At 40.6% G+C, this 17,529-nt stretch overlaps 1 protein-coding gene across 1 annotated transcript in view; it reads left to right on the top strand.

The window, feature by feature from the left end:
• The window catches only part of DCT (dopachrome tautomerase), a 47,111-nt gene that overhangs the window by 21,327 nt on the left and 8,255 nt on the right, over positions 1–17,529 (top strand). Inside the window, exons 5-6 of the mRNA XM_060191756.1 lie at positions 5,404–5,583; positions 7,723–7,858. Coding sequence (XP_060047739.1) covers positions 5,404–5,583; positions 7,723–7,858 — 316 coding nt within the window. The remainder of the gene's footprint in view (positions 1–5,403; positions 5,584–7,722; positions 7,859–17,529) is intronic.

Genomic DNA, 17,529 nt, shown 5'->3' with positions numbered 1-17,529 from the left:
TCCTTCTAGTCTGAATGACAGTCTAGCAGGATACTGTAGTCTTGGTTGAAAGCTTTTCTCACTGAGCACTCAAATAGATATCTTGCCATTTTCTTCTGGCCTATAGTGTTTGTGTGGAGATGTCTGCTGCTAATCTTATGGGTTTTGCTCTGTAGGTGACTCTGTTTTTGGCTTGTAGCCTTCAGGATCTTTTCTTTATCCTTATTCCTTTCCATTCTAAATATGATGTATCTTGGTGTCTTTAAGTCTGGGTTAATTCTGTTTGGGTTCCTCTGGGCTTCTTGAACCTTTATGTCTTTGATGTTGTCTAGAGTAGAGAAGTTCTCAGCTGTTATGTCCTGAAGAATGCTTTCTTTCTCTCCTTCTCTTTTTCCTCTGGTAAGCCAATAATGTGTATATTATTTCTTTTGAAGTCATCCCATAGGTTTGTTGTTTTCAGTGTCTCTTAATCTCTTTTTGAAATCTCTTACTTCTTATTTAGTTGTCTCTAATTCGTACTCGATCTTGCTAATTCTGTCTTCAGCCTCATTTATTCTATTTTCTCTCCCCTCTACTGTTTTTTGGAGTTCATCTATTTTCTTACCCTGTTCTGATACTATTTTAGCTTGTTCAGCTAGTTGTGTTCTTAGCTGAGCTGTTTCAGCTTTCAGCTCTCTAATAACCTTGAGATAATTAGTGTTTTCTTCCAGAGTTTCATTTGTTGTTTCTGCATTTCTGATGACAATTCTTTCAAACTCTTACTCACTTCTGTGATTATTTCCTTAACTAGTGTTTGCATGTTGACCTCATTATTTTGTGCTTCAGCCTTTGGGAGGCTTTTAGCTGGGCTCTTGTCCTGGTTTATTTCTCCAATATTTATTCTTGTTGGTTTAACCATTCTATATAGTATGTTATGAGGTCCCTCTCTCAGTACTTTTCCAATTACTGATTGCTATTGCCTGGATTGACTTGTGTCTAAGTAAGGTACTTAAGGGGTTCATAGTTGTGGAAATTGACAGTTGTTTCAATAGTATTTTAATCCCTGAGTTGGAGCTCAGTGGCTTAAAAACCTCTTTTGTTCTTTTTATTCCCTGTAGGCTATGGGAGCCTGAGGGATTTTAAACTGTAAGTAGGCCTTTTAGCTCAAACCCTCACTCCAGACCAAGAGTTAAAGCAGGGTGGGGCATAGATAATACAGTGTTTATGAAAAGAGACTCTCACAGCCCCACCACTAGTCCACTGAGGTATAGATCTTTTCCTGAGTTTCTTCGTTAGTTCTCTGTTCCCTAGTGTCAGCACAGGGCCTCCCCACTGCTAATGCATCTTCTGAAGGCTGCAGCAATGGAGACTCACTGTTGCATTTGGTGAGTCTTAGGGGAGACCTCTCTTCCCTTAAGCAGTCTTTTTGTTGGTGAAACAGACTGGAGGTGGTGTCTCAACTGGTAAACTGCAGACTGTTACCAGCCACTTAAACTCTTGCTAGGCTCCTCTCTGTCCATGAGTGTTGGTATGCATGAGATCCCTTCTGTTTCATTGGTTTAATACCTCCTGCTTAACACTGTGTTCTATTTACATAACCACTGTATTCTATTTACATAACCACTACAGGGCATTGGTTCAATCCCCACTGGTTCATGATATGTTTTTGCTCCGCCCCCTCTCCTTGTCTCACACTGATTTTCACCAGTCACTTTTCTCTCTACCCTCTCTGCGTCGCATCCTGTTCCCACCCTACTGGGCTAGTATATTTATAAGGACAAGATTGTTGTTTGTAGTTGTTAGTTTAGCTTAGCTTGGTATAGTTTGCGCTGCGTCCTGCATGAATAAAGAGATACTGCATACAACCCAGCCGTGAGTCCCTGTTCGTCTGTTTCCCACCCATGAAGCCAGCCCGGCAAAAACAACATGTGAGCCACATGCATTTGCACTCACTGGTGATTTGGTGGGTTCCTCCTGAAGTCTTTCTAGTTCTGCCTTGTTCTGATCCCAGATGATCTCTTGGTATTCTTGGTTGACCCGGGAGAGGAGAGGAAACACAACTGCTGCTGCTCCATAGCCATCCCTTTGGAAGTCTCCCCACTTTTCAACTTTGAATAGAGAGACACTCAAGAACAGAATAGAGAGTGTGGGAGAGACACCATGTTGCCAGAACTTGCTCCCAGTCCCACGAAGGTGCCAGAACAAGGCATGTGCCATACTGGAGAAACTACCTCCTGGATATGCGGGATTTAAGGATGTATAAAAATTCTAGCACAGGGAGTTGGACGGTAGTGCAGAGGGTTAGAGTTAAGTGCAGGTGGCACGAAGCGCAAGGACCAGCGTAAGGATCCCTGTTCAAGCCCCTGGTGAACAAGCGGTAAAGCAGATCTGCAGATATCTATCTTTCTCCCCCCTATCTTCCCCTTTTCTGTCCATTTCTCTTTGTCCTATCCAACAACGATGACATCAATAACAACAATAACTACAACAATAAAACAAGGGAAACAAAAGGGAATAAATAAATATTTTTAAAAATTCTAGCACATTCTTGAGCTTTCTCTTTTTCAAATTTGATCAGACAGAAAGTGAGTGGGGAGGAGAGATAAAGAGGAAGAGAGAAAGAGAGGCACCTACAGCCCTTCTTCACCATTCATGAAGCCTCCTTTTTGCAGGAAGGGACCAGGAATTTGAACCCAGGTCCTTGTGCTTGGTAATAGCCTGACCCCTTCCTGAATTATTCTGATATAAATTTATTGCTCTTCATTAAACAAGGCCTCAGTTTATCTGAATCCATCACTCTTCTTTTACTTCCCAAACCATCTTGCTGGAAAACATTTTAGGACATGCTGCCTTGGCGGTCATTTTTAGCCAGTTTTATAAATGCTGCTTTTTTTTCCCTCCACCTGTTAGAAAACACAGAAAAACACTGTAGATGGTTATACCTTTTATTTAATTAATTGATTTTTTTTCAAATTCCTTTTTTTATTTCTTTATTGGGGAATTAATGTTTTACATTCAACAGTAAATACAATAGTTTTTACGTGCATAACATTCCCCAGTTTCCCATATAACAATACAACCCCCACTAGGTCCTCTGTCATCCTTTTTGGACCTGCATTCTCCCCACCCATCCACCCCCACCCCAGAGTCTTTTATTTGGTGCTATATGCCAATTCCATTTCAGGTTCTACTTGTGCCTTTTTTTTTTTCTTCTGATCTTGTTTTTCAACTTCTGCCTGAGAGTGAGATCATCCAATATTCATCCTTCTGTTTCTGACTTATTTCACTTAACATGAATTTTTCAAGGTCCATCCAAGATCGGCTGAAAACAGTGAAGTCACCATTTTTTATAGCTGAGTAGTATTCCATTGTGTATATATACCACAACTTGCTCAGCCACTCATCTGTTGTTGGACACCTGGGTTGCTTCCAGGTTTTGGCTATTGCAAATTGTGCTGCTAAGAACATATGTGTACACAGATCTTTTTGGATGGGTGTATTGGGTTCCTTAGGATATATCCCCAGAAGAGGAATTGCAGGATCATAAGGTAGGTCCATTTCTAGCCTTCTGAGAGTCTCCAGACTGTTCTTCACAGAGGTTGGACCAATTGACATTCTTACCAGCAGTGTATGAGGGTTCCTTTGACGCCACACCCTCTCCAGCATTTGCTGCTGTTACCTTTTCTGTGTATGACAGTCTCACAGGAGTGAAGTGGTATCTCATTGTTGTCTTGATTTGCATTTCTCTGACAATCAGAGACTTGGAGCATTTTTTCATGTGTTTCTCGGCCTTTTGGATCTCTTCTGTGGTGAATATTCTGTCTATGTCTTCCCCCCATTTTTGGATGGGGTTATTTGTTGAGTTTGGCAAGCTCTTTATATATGTTGGTTATTAGCCTCTTGTCTGATGTATGGCATGCAAAGATCTTCTCCCATTCTGTGAGGGGGTCTCTTGGTTTGGGTAGTGGCTTCTTTTGCTGTGCAGAAGCTTTTTAATTTGATGCAGTCCCATATGTTTATACTTGCTTTAATCTTCTTTGTAATTGGATTCATTTCATTGAAGATGTTTTTAAAATTTATGTTGAAAAAAGTTCTGCCAATATTTTCCTCTAAGTATCTGATAGTTTGTGGTCTAACATCCAAGTTCTTGATCCACTTGGAATTTACTTTTGTATTTGGTGAAATACAGTGGTTCAGTTTCATTCTTTTGCATGTTTCAACCCATTCATTGTTTCCAACACCGTTTGTTGAAGAGACTCTGCTTTTTCCATTTAATAGTCTGGGCCCCTTTGTCAAAGATTAGATGTCCATAGGTGTGGGGGTTATTTTATTTTTTTTATATATATTTATTTATTTATTCCCTTTTGTTGCCCTTGTTGTTTTATTGTTGTAGTTATTATTGTTGTTGTTGTTGGTATTGATGTCATCATTGGATAGGACAGAGACAAATGGAGAGAGCAGGAGAAGATAGAGAGGGGGAGAGAAAGACACCTGCAGACCTGCTTCACCACTTATGAAGCGACTCCCCTGCACATGGGGAGCTGGGGGCTTGAACCGGGATCCTTATTCTGGTTCTTGCACTTTGCACCATGTGCGCTTAACCTGCTGAGCTACCACCAGACTCCAAGTTATCTCTTTTTTTTAAAGAAAAAAAAATTTTTTTATAAGAGAGAGAAAGAGAGCGAGAAGGAGAGGAATAGGGAGTAGAATGGGGGGGAGCCTGAGCTCTGCTCAGCTCTGGCTTATGGTGATATAGGAGATTGAAGCTGGGACTTTGAAGCCTCAGGCATGAAAGTCATTTTTCATAACCATTATGCTGTCTCCCCAACACTAAATTTTTTTACTTCTACCAGTGAAATAATTCTCTGAAGGTACAATTCCAGGTTTCAAGAGCCATGAGGATATTGTTTTGCCATGGATTGGAACTGTCTTAGTCTCCTGTTTATCACACAACCATTCCCACTGCCTAGACACTTTCTAATTAGGTGGTCCTCTGATTACTACTCATCTCTAGAGATTCATCACTGTACCTGTGACTTCCTCTACTTGCCTTCCATTTGCTTAAAATGATTTCTAAATTTGACATGGTCTTTTCTGACCAAACTGGCTTATCTCAGTATACTGTGGGCTAGTTACCCTATTCTGTCATTAGTTAACCAAGAGCCAAATACACAGTATACTGGCTGTCGTCTTGCCTTGTAAATGTATTTATGTCTTTCTGGTTGCATGACATTCTCCATATTTATGCATGTATGCATATTTTATGTGTCTATGTTTTGAAACCCTTTAGTCCATTGTTACCTTCAGAAGTGGTACTTTTACTACATGTTTCTAGTCCTTGTAAGGCAATTATAGTACAATTTTATCATGACTGAATTGTTTGCTGAGTCCAATGTTTTGATGCTATCTAGAAAGACCTATTATTTTTCATCATATAAATCTCAGCTTAGATGACTACAACCGACGTGTCACACTTTGTAATGGAACCTATGAAGGTTTGCTGAGGAGAAGCCAGGTGGGAAGAAACAGGGAGAACTTGCCTACCTCAAAAGATATCCAAGATTGTCTTGCTCTTACAACGTTTGACAGTCCTCCTTTCTTCCAGAACTCCACCTTCAGCTTCAGGTGGGTGTATGAACTCTACGAGATTGGCATTTTACAATCCATTTTAGACCTCCAGCAGGGTGATTGCAATGGACTGAAAGGAAAATCTAGATGTTGGGAGCCATCTGTAAAGCTAAGGAAAGGAAGAAGGGTTTTGTCAGAGAGAATAACAAGGTATCCTATTGAGAAAGTCACCATTCACTCACTACAGCTAATGGTGGTACATTAATATCTTCTAGCTTAGCAATCTAAAGTCATATTTTATATTTCTTCTTTTTTTAATATTTTATTTCCTTTTGTTGCCCTTGTTGTTTTATTGTTGTTGTTATTGATGTTGTCATTATTAGATAGGACAGAGAGAAATGGAGAGAGTAGGGGAGACAGAGAGGGGGAGAGAAAGACACCTGCAGACCTGCTTCACCGCTTGTGAAGCAACTCCTCTGCACGTGGGGACCTGGGGGCTCGAACCAGGATCCTTACGCTGGTCCTTGCGCTTGGCACCACCTGCGCTTAACCCGCTATGCTACAGCCCAACTCCCATGTTTTGTATTTCTAATTACTTTATGTTTATACATATGACCTTCAGAACAAGAGCATGAGCAAATATTCTCCAATAATATATTTAATAATGTCTCATTGAGCAAATATATAAAGATAATTGCTCGTGTTCTTCCTTTTCTCATCTTTAAAATTTTTATTAGCCACTGAGCTTAATGTTGGATTCTGAAATCTCACAGTAGTACAAATTAGATTTAACTGAAATTAGCACACAGGAGGGACATTACAATACTTGAACTTTAAATCCACTGACTACAGAGTATTAATGCTTCTCCAAAAAGGTTTTAAGAATTATGAGAAATATATATAAATGTAAATAATATTTTAAACAAAAAATGAATCAAAGTTTAATAAAAGGAATGGTGGATAGATTTACAGTCTTCCAAATAGAATTCTTTCATGCTTAACTATGTTATAAATGGTATGATGGATTTTTGTCCAAAGATTAGGGCATCTAGGAAGTTGGGCGGTGGCGCACCAGGCTAAGCACACATAGTTTGAAGCACAAGGATCCCGGTTTGAGCCCCCGGTTCCTCATGCTTTACAAGCAGTGAAGCAGGTCTGTAGGTGTCTATCTTTCTCTCTTCCTCTCTGTCTCATCCCCTCTCTCAATTTCTCTCTGTCCTACCCAATAAAATGGCTGCCAGGAACAGTGGAGTCATAGCACCAAGCCCCAGTGATAACCCTGGAGGAAAAACAAAAAAGATTAGGACATCTGAGCTGCAATGTAAAGGTTGTATTAAATATAGCAGTGTTCAGAGTCTGTGCTGAGGTTGAATAGAGCTCTCAGAGTAGTGCCAGGGTAAGGCAAGGGATCACATTTAAGATTGCTTTGAAAAGGAATCCACATTAATGTTTTTGTTGTGACAAAAATGCTATTAAAACAGAGTGCATTCCATATGAACTCCAACAAAGGGAGTGGTTCTTCAAGTGTAGTAGCTGGACTGTCATAACTGGTATCACCTGGGAGCTGGTTAGAGGTACAAATGGCTAAGACTCAGTATATACCTACTAAGTCAGAAACTATGCAAGTGAGGCATTTTTTTCCCTCCAGTGCTTCCAATGTATGCTTAAACCTGAAAATCACTGAGGTCGGGTATGGACAATTAGAATTTCCTGAAAATGGGGTCAGGAAAAGCAGAAAGGGCAAGGGAATTTTGAGATAAGTTTAGAATGTTGAGTTTTCCCCTATCAAGTTGCAGGTCGATTTAGTCAAGAAATAAGAATGTAAGAGTATACAGTCATTCAACAAATATTTACTTATTGATCACTGAACATGTATTGAGTCCTAACAGTTAAGTCTGAAGAGAACACAGCCTCTACTGTCCAAAAGCTCATACCTGAGATGGGAGAAAGTTAGGAAGGCAAAAGATAGAACATAACTGAGCAAGAGCAGACATAGTAATGATGTAAGAGTTCCCTCCCCTTCTAGGTCTTCATTAAAATTTGTGGTTATATCTTATTTAATTAGCTATAACAGAACTCTGCATTTTCCTATCCAGTCTCAGATGAAAAGGCTGTTATCTAGGTTGGAAACACCTTAAAGAAACCTATATCTAGCCATGACTGTTTCTGATGTGCTGATCTTTTTTTCCCCCTCAGGAATGCCCTGGAAGGGTTTGATAAGGCAGATGGGACCCTGGACTCTCCACTGATGAGCCTTCATAATTTGGTTCATTCCTTCTTGAATGGGACCAGCGCTCTGCCACACTCTGCTGCCAATGACCCCATTTTTGTGGTATGTGCCAAGACTCAGAAGAGATGAATAACATTCCAGCGAATATCTGGAATCTTTTATTTATTTATTTTAACCAGACCACTGTTCAGCTGTGGCTTATGATGGTGCGGGGGATTGAACCTGGGACTCTGGAGCCTCAGGCATGAGAGTCTGTTTGCATAACCATTATGCTATCTACCTTCTGCCATTTTTAAAAAATAAGATTAAGGTTAGGGTTTATGCATTATTCTGAGTGGACAATGAAATATATGCATAAATTAAATTTAATCTACACCATAGGGAGTGGTTGGTATTTGAAGTTCCTCATGAGAAACTCATGCTTCAGAGAGGATTCACTTTGATCCTAGACTGGAGCTTGAAGTCCAGAGGTAAGTTCATAAATTAGTATAATGATATTAGGAATGACATCATATTTTAATGTGCTCTATCACAAACTAGCATAAAGAGAAATAATTTTTCAATGGGAGCATGAGTGGTGTTGAAAATGCATGGTGGGCTAGAAAGGCTGAACAGGTGCCATCAAGGACGTACATGAGGACTGTAGGGCCCACGAGGACTATAGGAAGAACAAGAACCCCCCAAATCCAGCCAGTTGCCCCCTTTGAAGCAGCCCATAAAATCCTGAGCTCTGGTGTTTGGTCCTTGGCCCTACACAACTTTACAAAACATTCTTTATTGAAAATAAGTGGATCCTGCTGTCAGAATATCATGGTGTTCACATCAGGGTGAATTTTCCACAAGAGACAATTGTCAGAAAAGCATTGATACGCTCCTGGACATCCAGGAATAGGTTCTTTAACTCATCCCATGGCTATTTGCCAATAAATGTTAGGAAGCTTACTAGGATGTGATCTTTACTTGCTTTCCTGGTCATGCACCGCCTAGGAACATGCTTATTCAAGATGGAGGCATGCATGGCCACAAGGCGACTGATACAGAAAAGAATCTGATAGTGCCGATCAAGTTGTATCTGTGCAAACTTGAAGGTATATCCAACTTCTCTTCTGTTGGCAAATAAAGGGAGTCCACTTAAACTAATTAAGGATAAACAACATATGGTCTTAAATGACGTAGGAGTGCCTTTGGTTTTAGGCATTGCTCCATCTGGGGAATACATAGCATGCCACCTCGCAGTCTTTAATTTCCTCTGCAGTTTCTGTTCCTGTGGTAGCCAAGCTGATCACAGGCAACCATAGATGTGCAGGGTTCAGGTTTAGCATGTGGCAGAGAGCATCTCTATTTCCATAGCAGCAGGAGAACAGCCCCAGGATTGGCCACACCGGGGTTATCCACCTTCCCTAAACCAATCAGCAATGTTAAGGGGAATGAGATCTTCAGACTGGTCAAGTAGAGGTCACATGCTCACTTTATTTTGTATGTACATATGGGGGGGGGTGGGGGAACAGTATGAGCTATAGTGTTAGTGTGTGTACCCCACCCCCAGTCCCAAAACACAGCCATAAGTGATTTCCCTTCAGGAAAAAAAAAGTAGCTGCTAGTCAGTAGAAGAGAGGAAAGTGGAGAAGGAACACTAGATGGACACAAACTATAAACGACTTCAGTTGGCAATAAAGCCATGTTTGATGTCCTTTGATTTGTAAACCAGCTCCATAACAGTGAGTGGCAGGGGACTGTAGCCAGCAGAAGAAGTTGCTGTCAATAGTGAACGAGCCTCATGTTGCTTTTTAAGTTCACTGTGATTAAATGCCCTTGGTGACTTTGAGTGTTTCTGTTTCACTTACAGAAAAAAAAAAAAAAGCAGAAAGTAATGTAGCCACAGAACTGTACATGTTAGAACCCCAAACTTAACTAGTTTAAGAACCTCATCCACACAGGGGCTTGCTTTCCTGAGACAAGTCAGGCTCCACAGTTCTAGGTCAGCAGTGCTTTCCAAAGACCAAAGGGGGACACACCTGTGAAGGAACTCCATAGGTTCACTGTTTATTGTGGCCATGGGACCTGAGGAACCTGTGGAGTGTCTCAGGTTTTAAGAAAGGAGCAGCCATTACTGTTAGATACTGACTTCAACTGGGCTAAGACAGAACCTTGCTGACAAACACCCCAAACCTTGGGCCAGGCAGGTTTGATCTGCCAAGACTACACAATGGAGCTCTTCTTGACCTACAGACCAAGCCACCATTTTCAGTACATGCATTGTACTGTTACATTGTGCATGTTACTCTAATGAGCACACTTGTTCTTCCCCTTCACCAATATGCATGTTTTTTAAGGAGAGAGAGAGACAGAGAGAGAGAGAGACAGAGAGAGAGAGAGAGGGAGAGAGAGAAATTGCCTAGCTCTATCATATGTGGTTCCAGGGACCTATGTTCTACTGCTGAGACAGACACCTCCCTAACCCTGATGGCTATCATTTTGGTTCTCTGCTGCTCTTATGACCTCATTTATTTACCTCCTTATCAAGCTCACTCCAAAGAGTCACATTAGGCTTGGGGTCTGTGTAGGTAACTGGCAGACACATTTCAGTCCAGTCAGTGTCATCATAAAGCCAGGAGTTTATAGCAGTTTGTCTTTCTTAACTCCTGGGAGAGCAGGCAGCAGGTAAGTGAGCACTGGTTACAAGTCGAGTTAGTGCGACTTAGCTCCAGCTTGTGCGATCTTGGGGGCGTCATTAAACTACACGGAGAGGTCTGCCCCATCTCTGTACAATGTGATCAACAGATCCAGGTGGGTGTGGGGAAAGTTCTGACTCCTTAAAAAAAAATCTTAGTAGATTTGCATAGTACAAAGCTGTCAGGTACAACATACATGCTCTCATAAAAATAGCAGTGCATTTTATGGTAGTTAGTGGGAATGAGTAAGAGAACTAACTGTGTTAGCTTTGAATTTCCAAAACTTAATTAAGGTTCCTTACTCTGTTCTCCATAGCAGACAGTTGTGCCTTATGGCAATTTACTCAGCTGTGCAAACTCAAAGTTATTTCAAAGGTGATTTATTATTGTTGATGTTATTATTACTGTTATTATTTTACTCCATGCAGGAAAAGGGGGGGAGGGAGCTATGAAGAGAAATGTAAGCTGTTGGACTAGCCCTGACAGAATTGGAATGCTTAAGGCCCCAGATTCTCTCTTTTTAAAAAATTATTACTTACACCTGCAGACCTGCTTCACCACTTGTGAAGCGACTCCCCTGCAGGTGGGGAGCCGGGGGCTCGAACTGGGATCCTTACGCACGGAGGTCCTTGCACTTTGTGCTGCCTGCGCTTAACCCACTGCGCTACCGTCCAACTCCCAAGGCCCCAAATTCTATCCCTAGCACTGCATGTACCTGAACTGAGCAACTGAGAAACATTCTCTCCCCGTCTCATTGAATAAACAAATCTATACTTTTTAAAAAGAGAAGGTAAGATGTCCAAGGGCCTGACTTCTATCCTCTGTTTCCCATCTGCAAGAGGGAAGCTTCCTGAGTGGTGAATCAGTACCACTGGTATCTCTCTTTCTCCCTCTCTTTCCTACCCCTCTCAATTTCCTTCTGTCCTATCAATAAAAAAATGGGGGATGGCCTCCAGGAGGAGTAGATTCACCATTCAGGCACAGAGACCCAGGAGGGGGAGGGGGGGGGGAAGAGCACTACAAATACTTCTAAGCTTCTTGTGGTATAAAAATACAGACAACTTTCTGGATACTCAGATCTATGAAAGCACATTATAGTTGAATTGTAGAAATTCCAGATATGGGGCAGCTGATGGAGACTTTCTTTCTTTCTGATAGTCCTTTGCCTTTGATATTTGTGTGAGAGCAAGAGATAAAGGGCAAAGTGCAGGGGGGGGGGGGAGGTTACTTGCTATCTTTCTCTCCTGAGGATGTCTGCCTTGTTCAACAATTGTAACTGCACATTTCACCTTACCTTCAGCATCTGCAAAGTGTTTCTGATGTCTGTATTCTCTCTCTCCTTTTTTAAAAAAATTATTTATTTTATTTTAATGAGAGAGATAGAGAGAAAAAGACCAAAGCACCGTGCTCAGCTCTGGCTTATGGTGGTCTTGGAGATTTGAACCTAGGACTTCAGAGCCTCAGGCACAAGTCTTTTGTATAACCATTGTGCTGTCTTCCCAGCCTGTCTCTGTATTCTGTGGTGTGTATGTATGTATTTATCTGCACCATGTGGCTAAGTATGTTCATACGAAGACATCCTTTTTCAAATATTTAATTCAGACACATGACTTATATTTATAAATGTCAAAGCACTCCAGAATAGTGTGGGAAGAATAGCAGAATCTTCTGTCAAATGAGCATTATACCCTAAACCTTTTTCATTCCAATAATGAAAATAATGGTGACACAGGTAATTAGATGTTTGCCATCCTAAGACATAAGGACTGCTCTCATTTCCTTCTCTTGAGGAAGCCCACTAAGTACACAGAGAGTGCCGTCATCTTGCTGTGAGCGGGCAGAGGGCATGCATTTCAGGCAGTGCAGGTAGATGCTGTCTGCTGCAACTCAACTCTGCCACTGGAGCATGAAAGCAGCCACAGACAATACATAAACAAAAGCATGCGGTGTGCTAATAAAACTTTATTTATAAAAATGGGTTGTAGCTCTATTTGACTTGCAGGCTTCAATTAGCCAGTCCTTGCTCTAGGAGAACAGCATCTCTTTTCCATAGCCGGGATATCTCTGTGGCCATATTCCTCATCTTGATCCAGGTGGAAGCCTACATCACAACTTTATGAATGGAGAATCCTGTGACTTAGTTGTAGTTCAAAGATCCTAGCTGTTTAATCACTCTTGGCTTTGTTAATTTTAATACCTTTAATATGTACAATGCTGTTTTTCTTTGGTCTGGCATCATGTATGTAAAATAGACAAAAGGTCACAGTCTTTCTTTGAAGGCACGGGAGGAATAATGTTTTGGCATCGGCTCCAGAATTCACAATGACTTCAGGCTATTTATAAAAAGTTTTATATTGAAGCCAATTCAGCCATAATTATTTTCTCCCACATATTGAGATCTAGGTGAAAGCATTTAAATGAACAAAGTTAAAGCTTCTGGAATTTCAAGTCCACAGGGCTATTCATGTAAATACATTGCACGCCACATTTATTAAAAATATATTTTGTGAAATCTCTTCAGCAAGAGAGGTACAAAGTGGTATGTGATCAAAAGGATAATGATTCTAATATTCCCAAGGTAACTTTGAAGGCAACGTACACATTTATCATGGAAACTAAGATTAGGTTACAAGAATGCTAAGTAACACTGCATTCAACTTTAGATTTAGATATGATCTAGAAAAGAAATGAGGGACACCACCAGACTATTAAGTAGTCCATGGAACTTCCATGAAATAAACTATGTTAGAGACTAATAACTGCCTCCCCAGTTCCTATAGATAATGTTTTTAAGAGTGTATTTGGGGGCCAGATGGTGGCGCACCTGATTGAGCATAACTGTTACAATGTGTAAGGACCTGGGTTCAAGCATCCGGTACTCACCTGCAGGGGGAAAGCTTCACAAGTGGTGAAGCAGGGCTGCAGGTGTCTCTCGTTTCTCCCGTTCTATCTCCCCCTCCTCTCTCAGTTCCTCTCATTCCTGTCAAATAAAATGGAAAAAATGGCCACCAGGAGCAGTGGATTCCTAGTGCCAGCACCCAGCCCCAGCGATAACCCTGGAGGGAAAAAAAAACAAACCAGAGTATATTTAAATGTCTCTCTCTCTCTCTCTCTCTCTCTCTCTTTCTGTCATTACTGTGGTTTTACTGCTTCAGGATGACATCTTTCCCCCAGACAGAGAAAGTGGCTTTACAATATTGCAGTAAAGAGTCAAATGAATAAAATCACCAGGCCAAAGGTTTAATAAATGCTTTTGAAATCTTGGTAGACATTGTCAAAATGCCCTCTGGAAGATTAAATGACCTTGCCTACATGCTAAACAGCAGGGGAAGACCCCCCTCTCCTTCATGGATCAACTGGACTCTTCCACTGCCCCATCTTTGCCGATCTATCTAATGGTTGGGAATGGTGTTTCAGTGAGCTTTAATTTGCATTTCTCTTCTGATAGATGAAGGTCAGTCACTACTGTTCACACAGTTAAAGAACGATTTGCATTTGCTTTTCTGTGATCTGTGTGTTCAAGTAAGATAAGAACTCCTGGAAAGGTGGGGGGGGGGACTAAGGGTTTATGTATGAATGTGTGAAAGTGAGCTAGTCTCTATGTAAATCAGTAACACAGACATCTTCTCTTGATACTCCATTTTTAGCTAGACCTAATGTTCCATTCACAGCTGTATTTGGTGAGTTTCACTAGGTTAGGGGAAGAGAACGTGACCACTGACACCACATCCAACCTCTAGAAGAGTGTCTGACATTTAATAGATGCTTAATACATTTTGTTAGCAGAACGCTATATGACTGTTCACATACCAACTCCTGTCTTAGCTACGCTACAAACATAATCTTCTAGTTTTACAAGAATGTGTGGCGAACTACCCTCCTTACTTTCCTTCCCTCTTCCATCCCTCCCTTACTTCTTTCCTTCTCTCCCTCCATCCTTTTTGCTGTTATCAGTTAATCACTGAAGCCTGCACGACAAATCCACTGCTCCCACTGGGTTTTCTTTCTTTCTTTTCCCTTTCTTCCTTCTTTCTTTCTTTCTTTTTTTTTTTTTTTTAGGATAGGAGAATTATGTTGTTTTCTTTTTTTTTTTTGGACTCCAGGGTTATAACTGGGGTTTGGTGCTTACACTACAAATCCACTGCTCCTGGAGGCCATTTTGTTGCCCTTGTTGTTATTGTTGTTGTTGTTATTGTTGGACAGGACAGAGAAAAATCAAGAGAGGAGAGGAAGACAGAGAAGGGAAGAGAAAGAGAGACACCTGAAGACCTGCTTCACCGCCTGTGAAGTAACCCCCTGCAGGTGGGGAGCTGGGGGCTCAAACTGGGATCCTTGAGAAGGTCCTTGCACTTCACACCATGTGTGCTTAACCCACTTCACTACCACCTGGCCTCTCTTTCTTCCATTTTAAATTTTGTTATTAACTTTATTTTCACTTGATAGAGGTAGCCAGAAATTGAGAGGAAGGGGGATATAGAGTGGGAGAGAAACAGAGAGATACCAGCAGCCCTGCTTCACCACTCATGAAGCTTTCCTCCTGCAGGTGGAGACTGGGGGACTTGAACCCGGGTTCTTGAGCATTATAACCTGTGTGCTCAACCAGGTGGGCCACCATCTGTCCCTTGGCCTTTTTTCTTTATTTGATAGAACTGAAAGAAATTGAGAGGGGGAGGTAGAGAGGGAAAGGGACAGTGAGACACCGGCAGTACATGCTCTATCACTTGTGAAGCTTCCCCCTGCAGGTGGGGCTTGGGGCTTGAACTGGGGTCCTTGTACATGGTAACAGGTACACTCAACCAGGTGAGCCACCACCTAGTCTCCTGTTTTCTGGTTGTTGCCTTTCTCATTTAATGAACTGTCTGTGAAGTAGCCACCTCCTTGAATACAACTTACTTAGTGAAATAAATACTTGGCCATTGATTAACTATGGCATGACATGAGGGCCTGGTACATAGTGAAACTGTATGCATGTGTCAATAAATGCAATGTCAAGCAGTAACCTCCTCAATACAAAGAAGAAGAAATAAAGAAAAAATAATCAGGGGTGGTGGTAGATATTATAATGGTTTTGCAAAGAGACTCTCATGCCTGAGGCTTCAAAGTCCCAGGTTCAATCTCCAGCACCACCATAAGCTAGATTTGAGCAGAACACTGGGGAAAAAAAGTCAGAAATGTCAAAAAAACAAAAACAAATAACAAAAAAATTTTATCTTGAATATTCATGGCTTCAAATCCTCAGTAAAACTGAACACGATTTAAAAAAAAAAAAAATATATATATATATATATATATATATATATATTACCGTCAAATAATGAGTATGATTAAAGGTCTTTTAGGAAATTGTCATAAGGAATTCTCTCAGTGGAAAATTAGATGCAAGTTTTAGTTTTATGGTTTTTTTTAAATCTATCTATCTATCTATCTAGCATTTTCATAAGAGATTAGACTAGCACTCTGGTATATGGTATCGTCTAGGCAGAGTTTGAACCTGGGCTCTTCTGATACCTCAGGTATGTAAGTCTAATGTTCCAATGTACCTTTCCAAACCCCAACTATACTCTCTACCTAAAATTGTATGTATTTCTAGCTTAAAGTTGTATTAATTTATGATGACGCTGAGAGAAAGAATAAGAGGATCAGGAGGACCAGAATACTGTTCGGCTCTGGCATAAGATGATGCCAGAAATTGAATCTGTGACCTTTGAGGCTCTGGCATGCGAGCTGGTGCTCTAATGAGCTGAAATATCTCCCAGATTCTATACCTTAAAATTTATATAGGAACTTCCCATGTTGAATTGTATATGCATCATATGACTGTTAAGCCATCATTAGCGAATTCTCTGCTGCCCAGAGCACCACCATGCTGATAGAATCACATTCACATGGGTGGCAAATGGAATCTTTTGGATAGTAACACTTGTATTCAAGAGGTGAAAACTACAGCATGCTAGCTTTTGGTCACTTTTTTTTGTTTGACTGTACATTTTATTTATTTATTTTCATTTCATTTTATTTTATTATTCAATAGAGACAGAGAAACAGAGAGAGAAAGAGATCACAGCACAGAAACTTTTTTCAATGCACTGGGGGGCCAGGCTTGAACTTAGGTCACACACATGGCAAGCAGTGCACTTTGGACTTTGGTCACTTAGACATGTCTTTGGAGTCAGCTTCAGTTTGCCAAGGAGCCCTTTCTCTCCATGCAAATCCTCTGCTCATGTCAGCAGTGTGTCATCTGGATTTACAGTCATTTACGTTAAGTTTGACAGCAACTCTTCCCTCCAATAATCCTGAAAAAGACTTGTATGCTTCCCCTGTGTTTTATTAAGTTTCTTTACGTCTGTAAGCACAGCATCTGCTGATTCATTGCTTTCCTCAGCAAGGGTGACATTTACAATGATTTTACCTCAAAAGCCCATGTAATCATATTTTCTTCCATACTGACTTCAAGCTGAAACTCAGTGGTTTTCTTTTCCTTCCCACTCTTATTTTGTTGAAGAAGAACAAGTTTATATACCAAAATGTGTCACCACATTTCTGAAGCCTTCAAGTTTTAATAAAAAAAAAATAGTTATGCCTCTCTAAAGCAGAAATAAGACAACAAAAGTGTGTTTTTACTTTGCTCTTGATTTTATGTATCACACACAAGTTACAATTTGCCTTCACAGAGGTACTCCCTGAATTCATTTTCACTAGCTCCAGCAAAAGATACCTTTATTCTCTTAAAATCAATTTAAAGTCTCTCACCTAAGAACAATATCTACGACAACAACAAAAACAACAGCAGCAATGGCAAAAACATATTCTACAGGTGGCATTGCTCTTCTTTCTAGTCTAGTGAAGCACACATAGCTCACAGCGTTTTCTTTATTGCAGTCTTTGCACCTTGGCACATGTTAGCTTTTCTTTCTTTTTCTTTTTTTAACTACACTCTATAAATTGGGCACTTTGTGTATAGTTCCTATTAGAGTCTTTATTGTATCATGTTTTATAGTTCCTCTGAGACCTATAATCTCTCCTGATTATTTTTCCCTGTTCTTTTATCTCCCCAAATTATGAACTGCTTTAGAGTCTTATGCCTTTCTTAATTATTAATAT

This window comes from Erinaceus europaeus, chromosome 5 (assembly GCF_950295315.1).
Source record: "Erinaceus europaeus chromosome 5, mEriEur2.1, whole genome shotgun sequence".
NCBI classification, from domain to species: domain Eukaryota; kingdom Metazoa; phylum Chordata; class Mammalia; order Eulipotyphla; family Erinaceidae; genus Erinaceus; species Erinaceus europaeus.
Note: the sequence above shows the minus strand (reverse complement) of the source record. Positions and strands in the feature narration are given on the sequence as shown.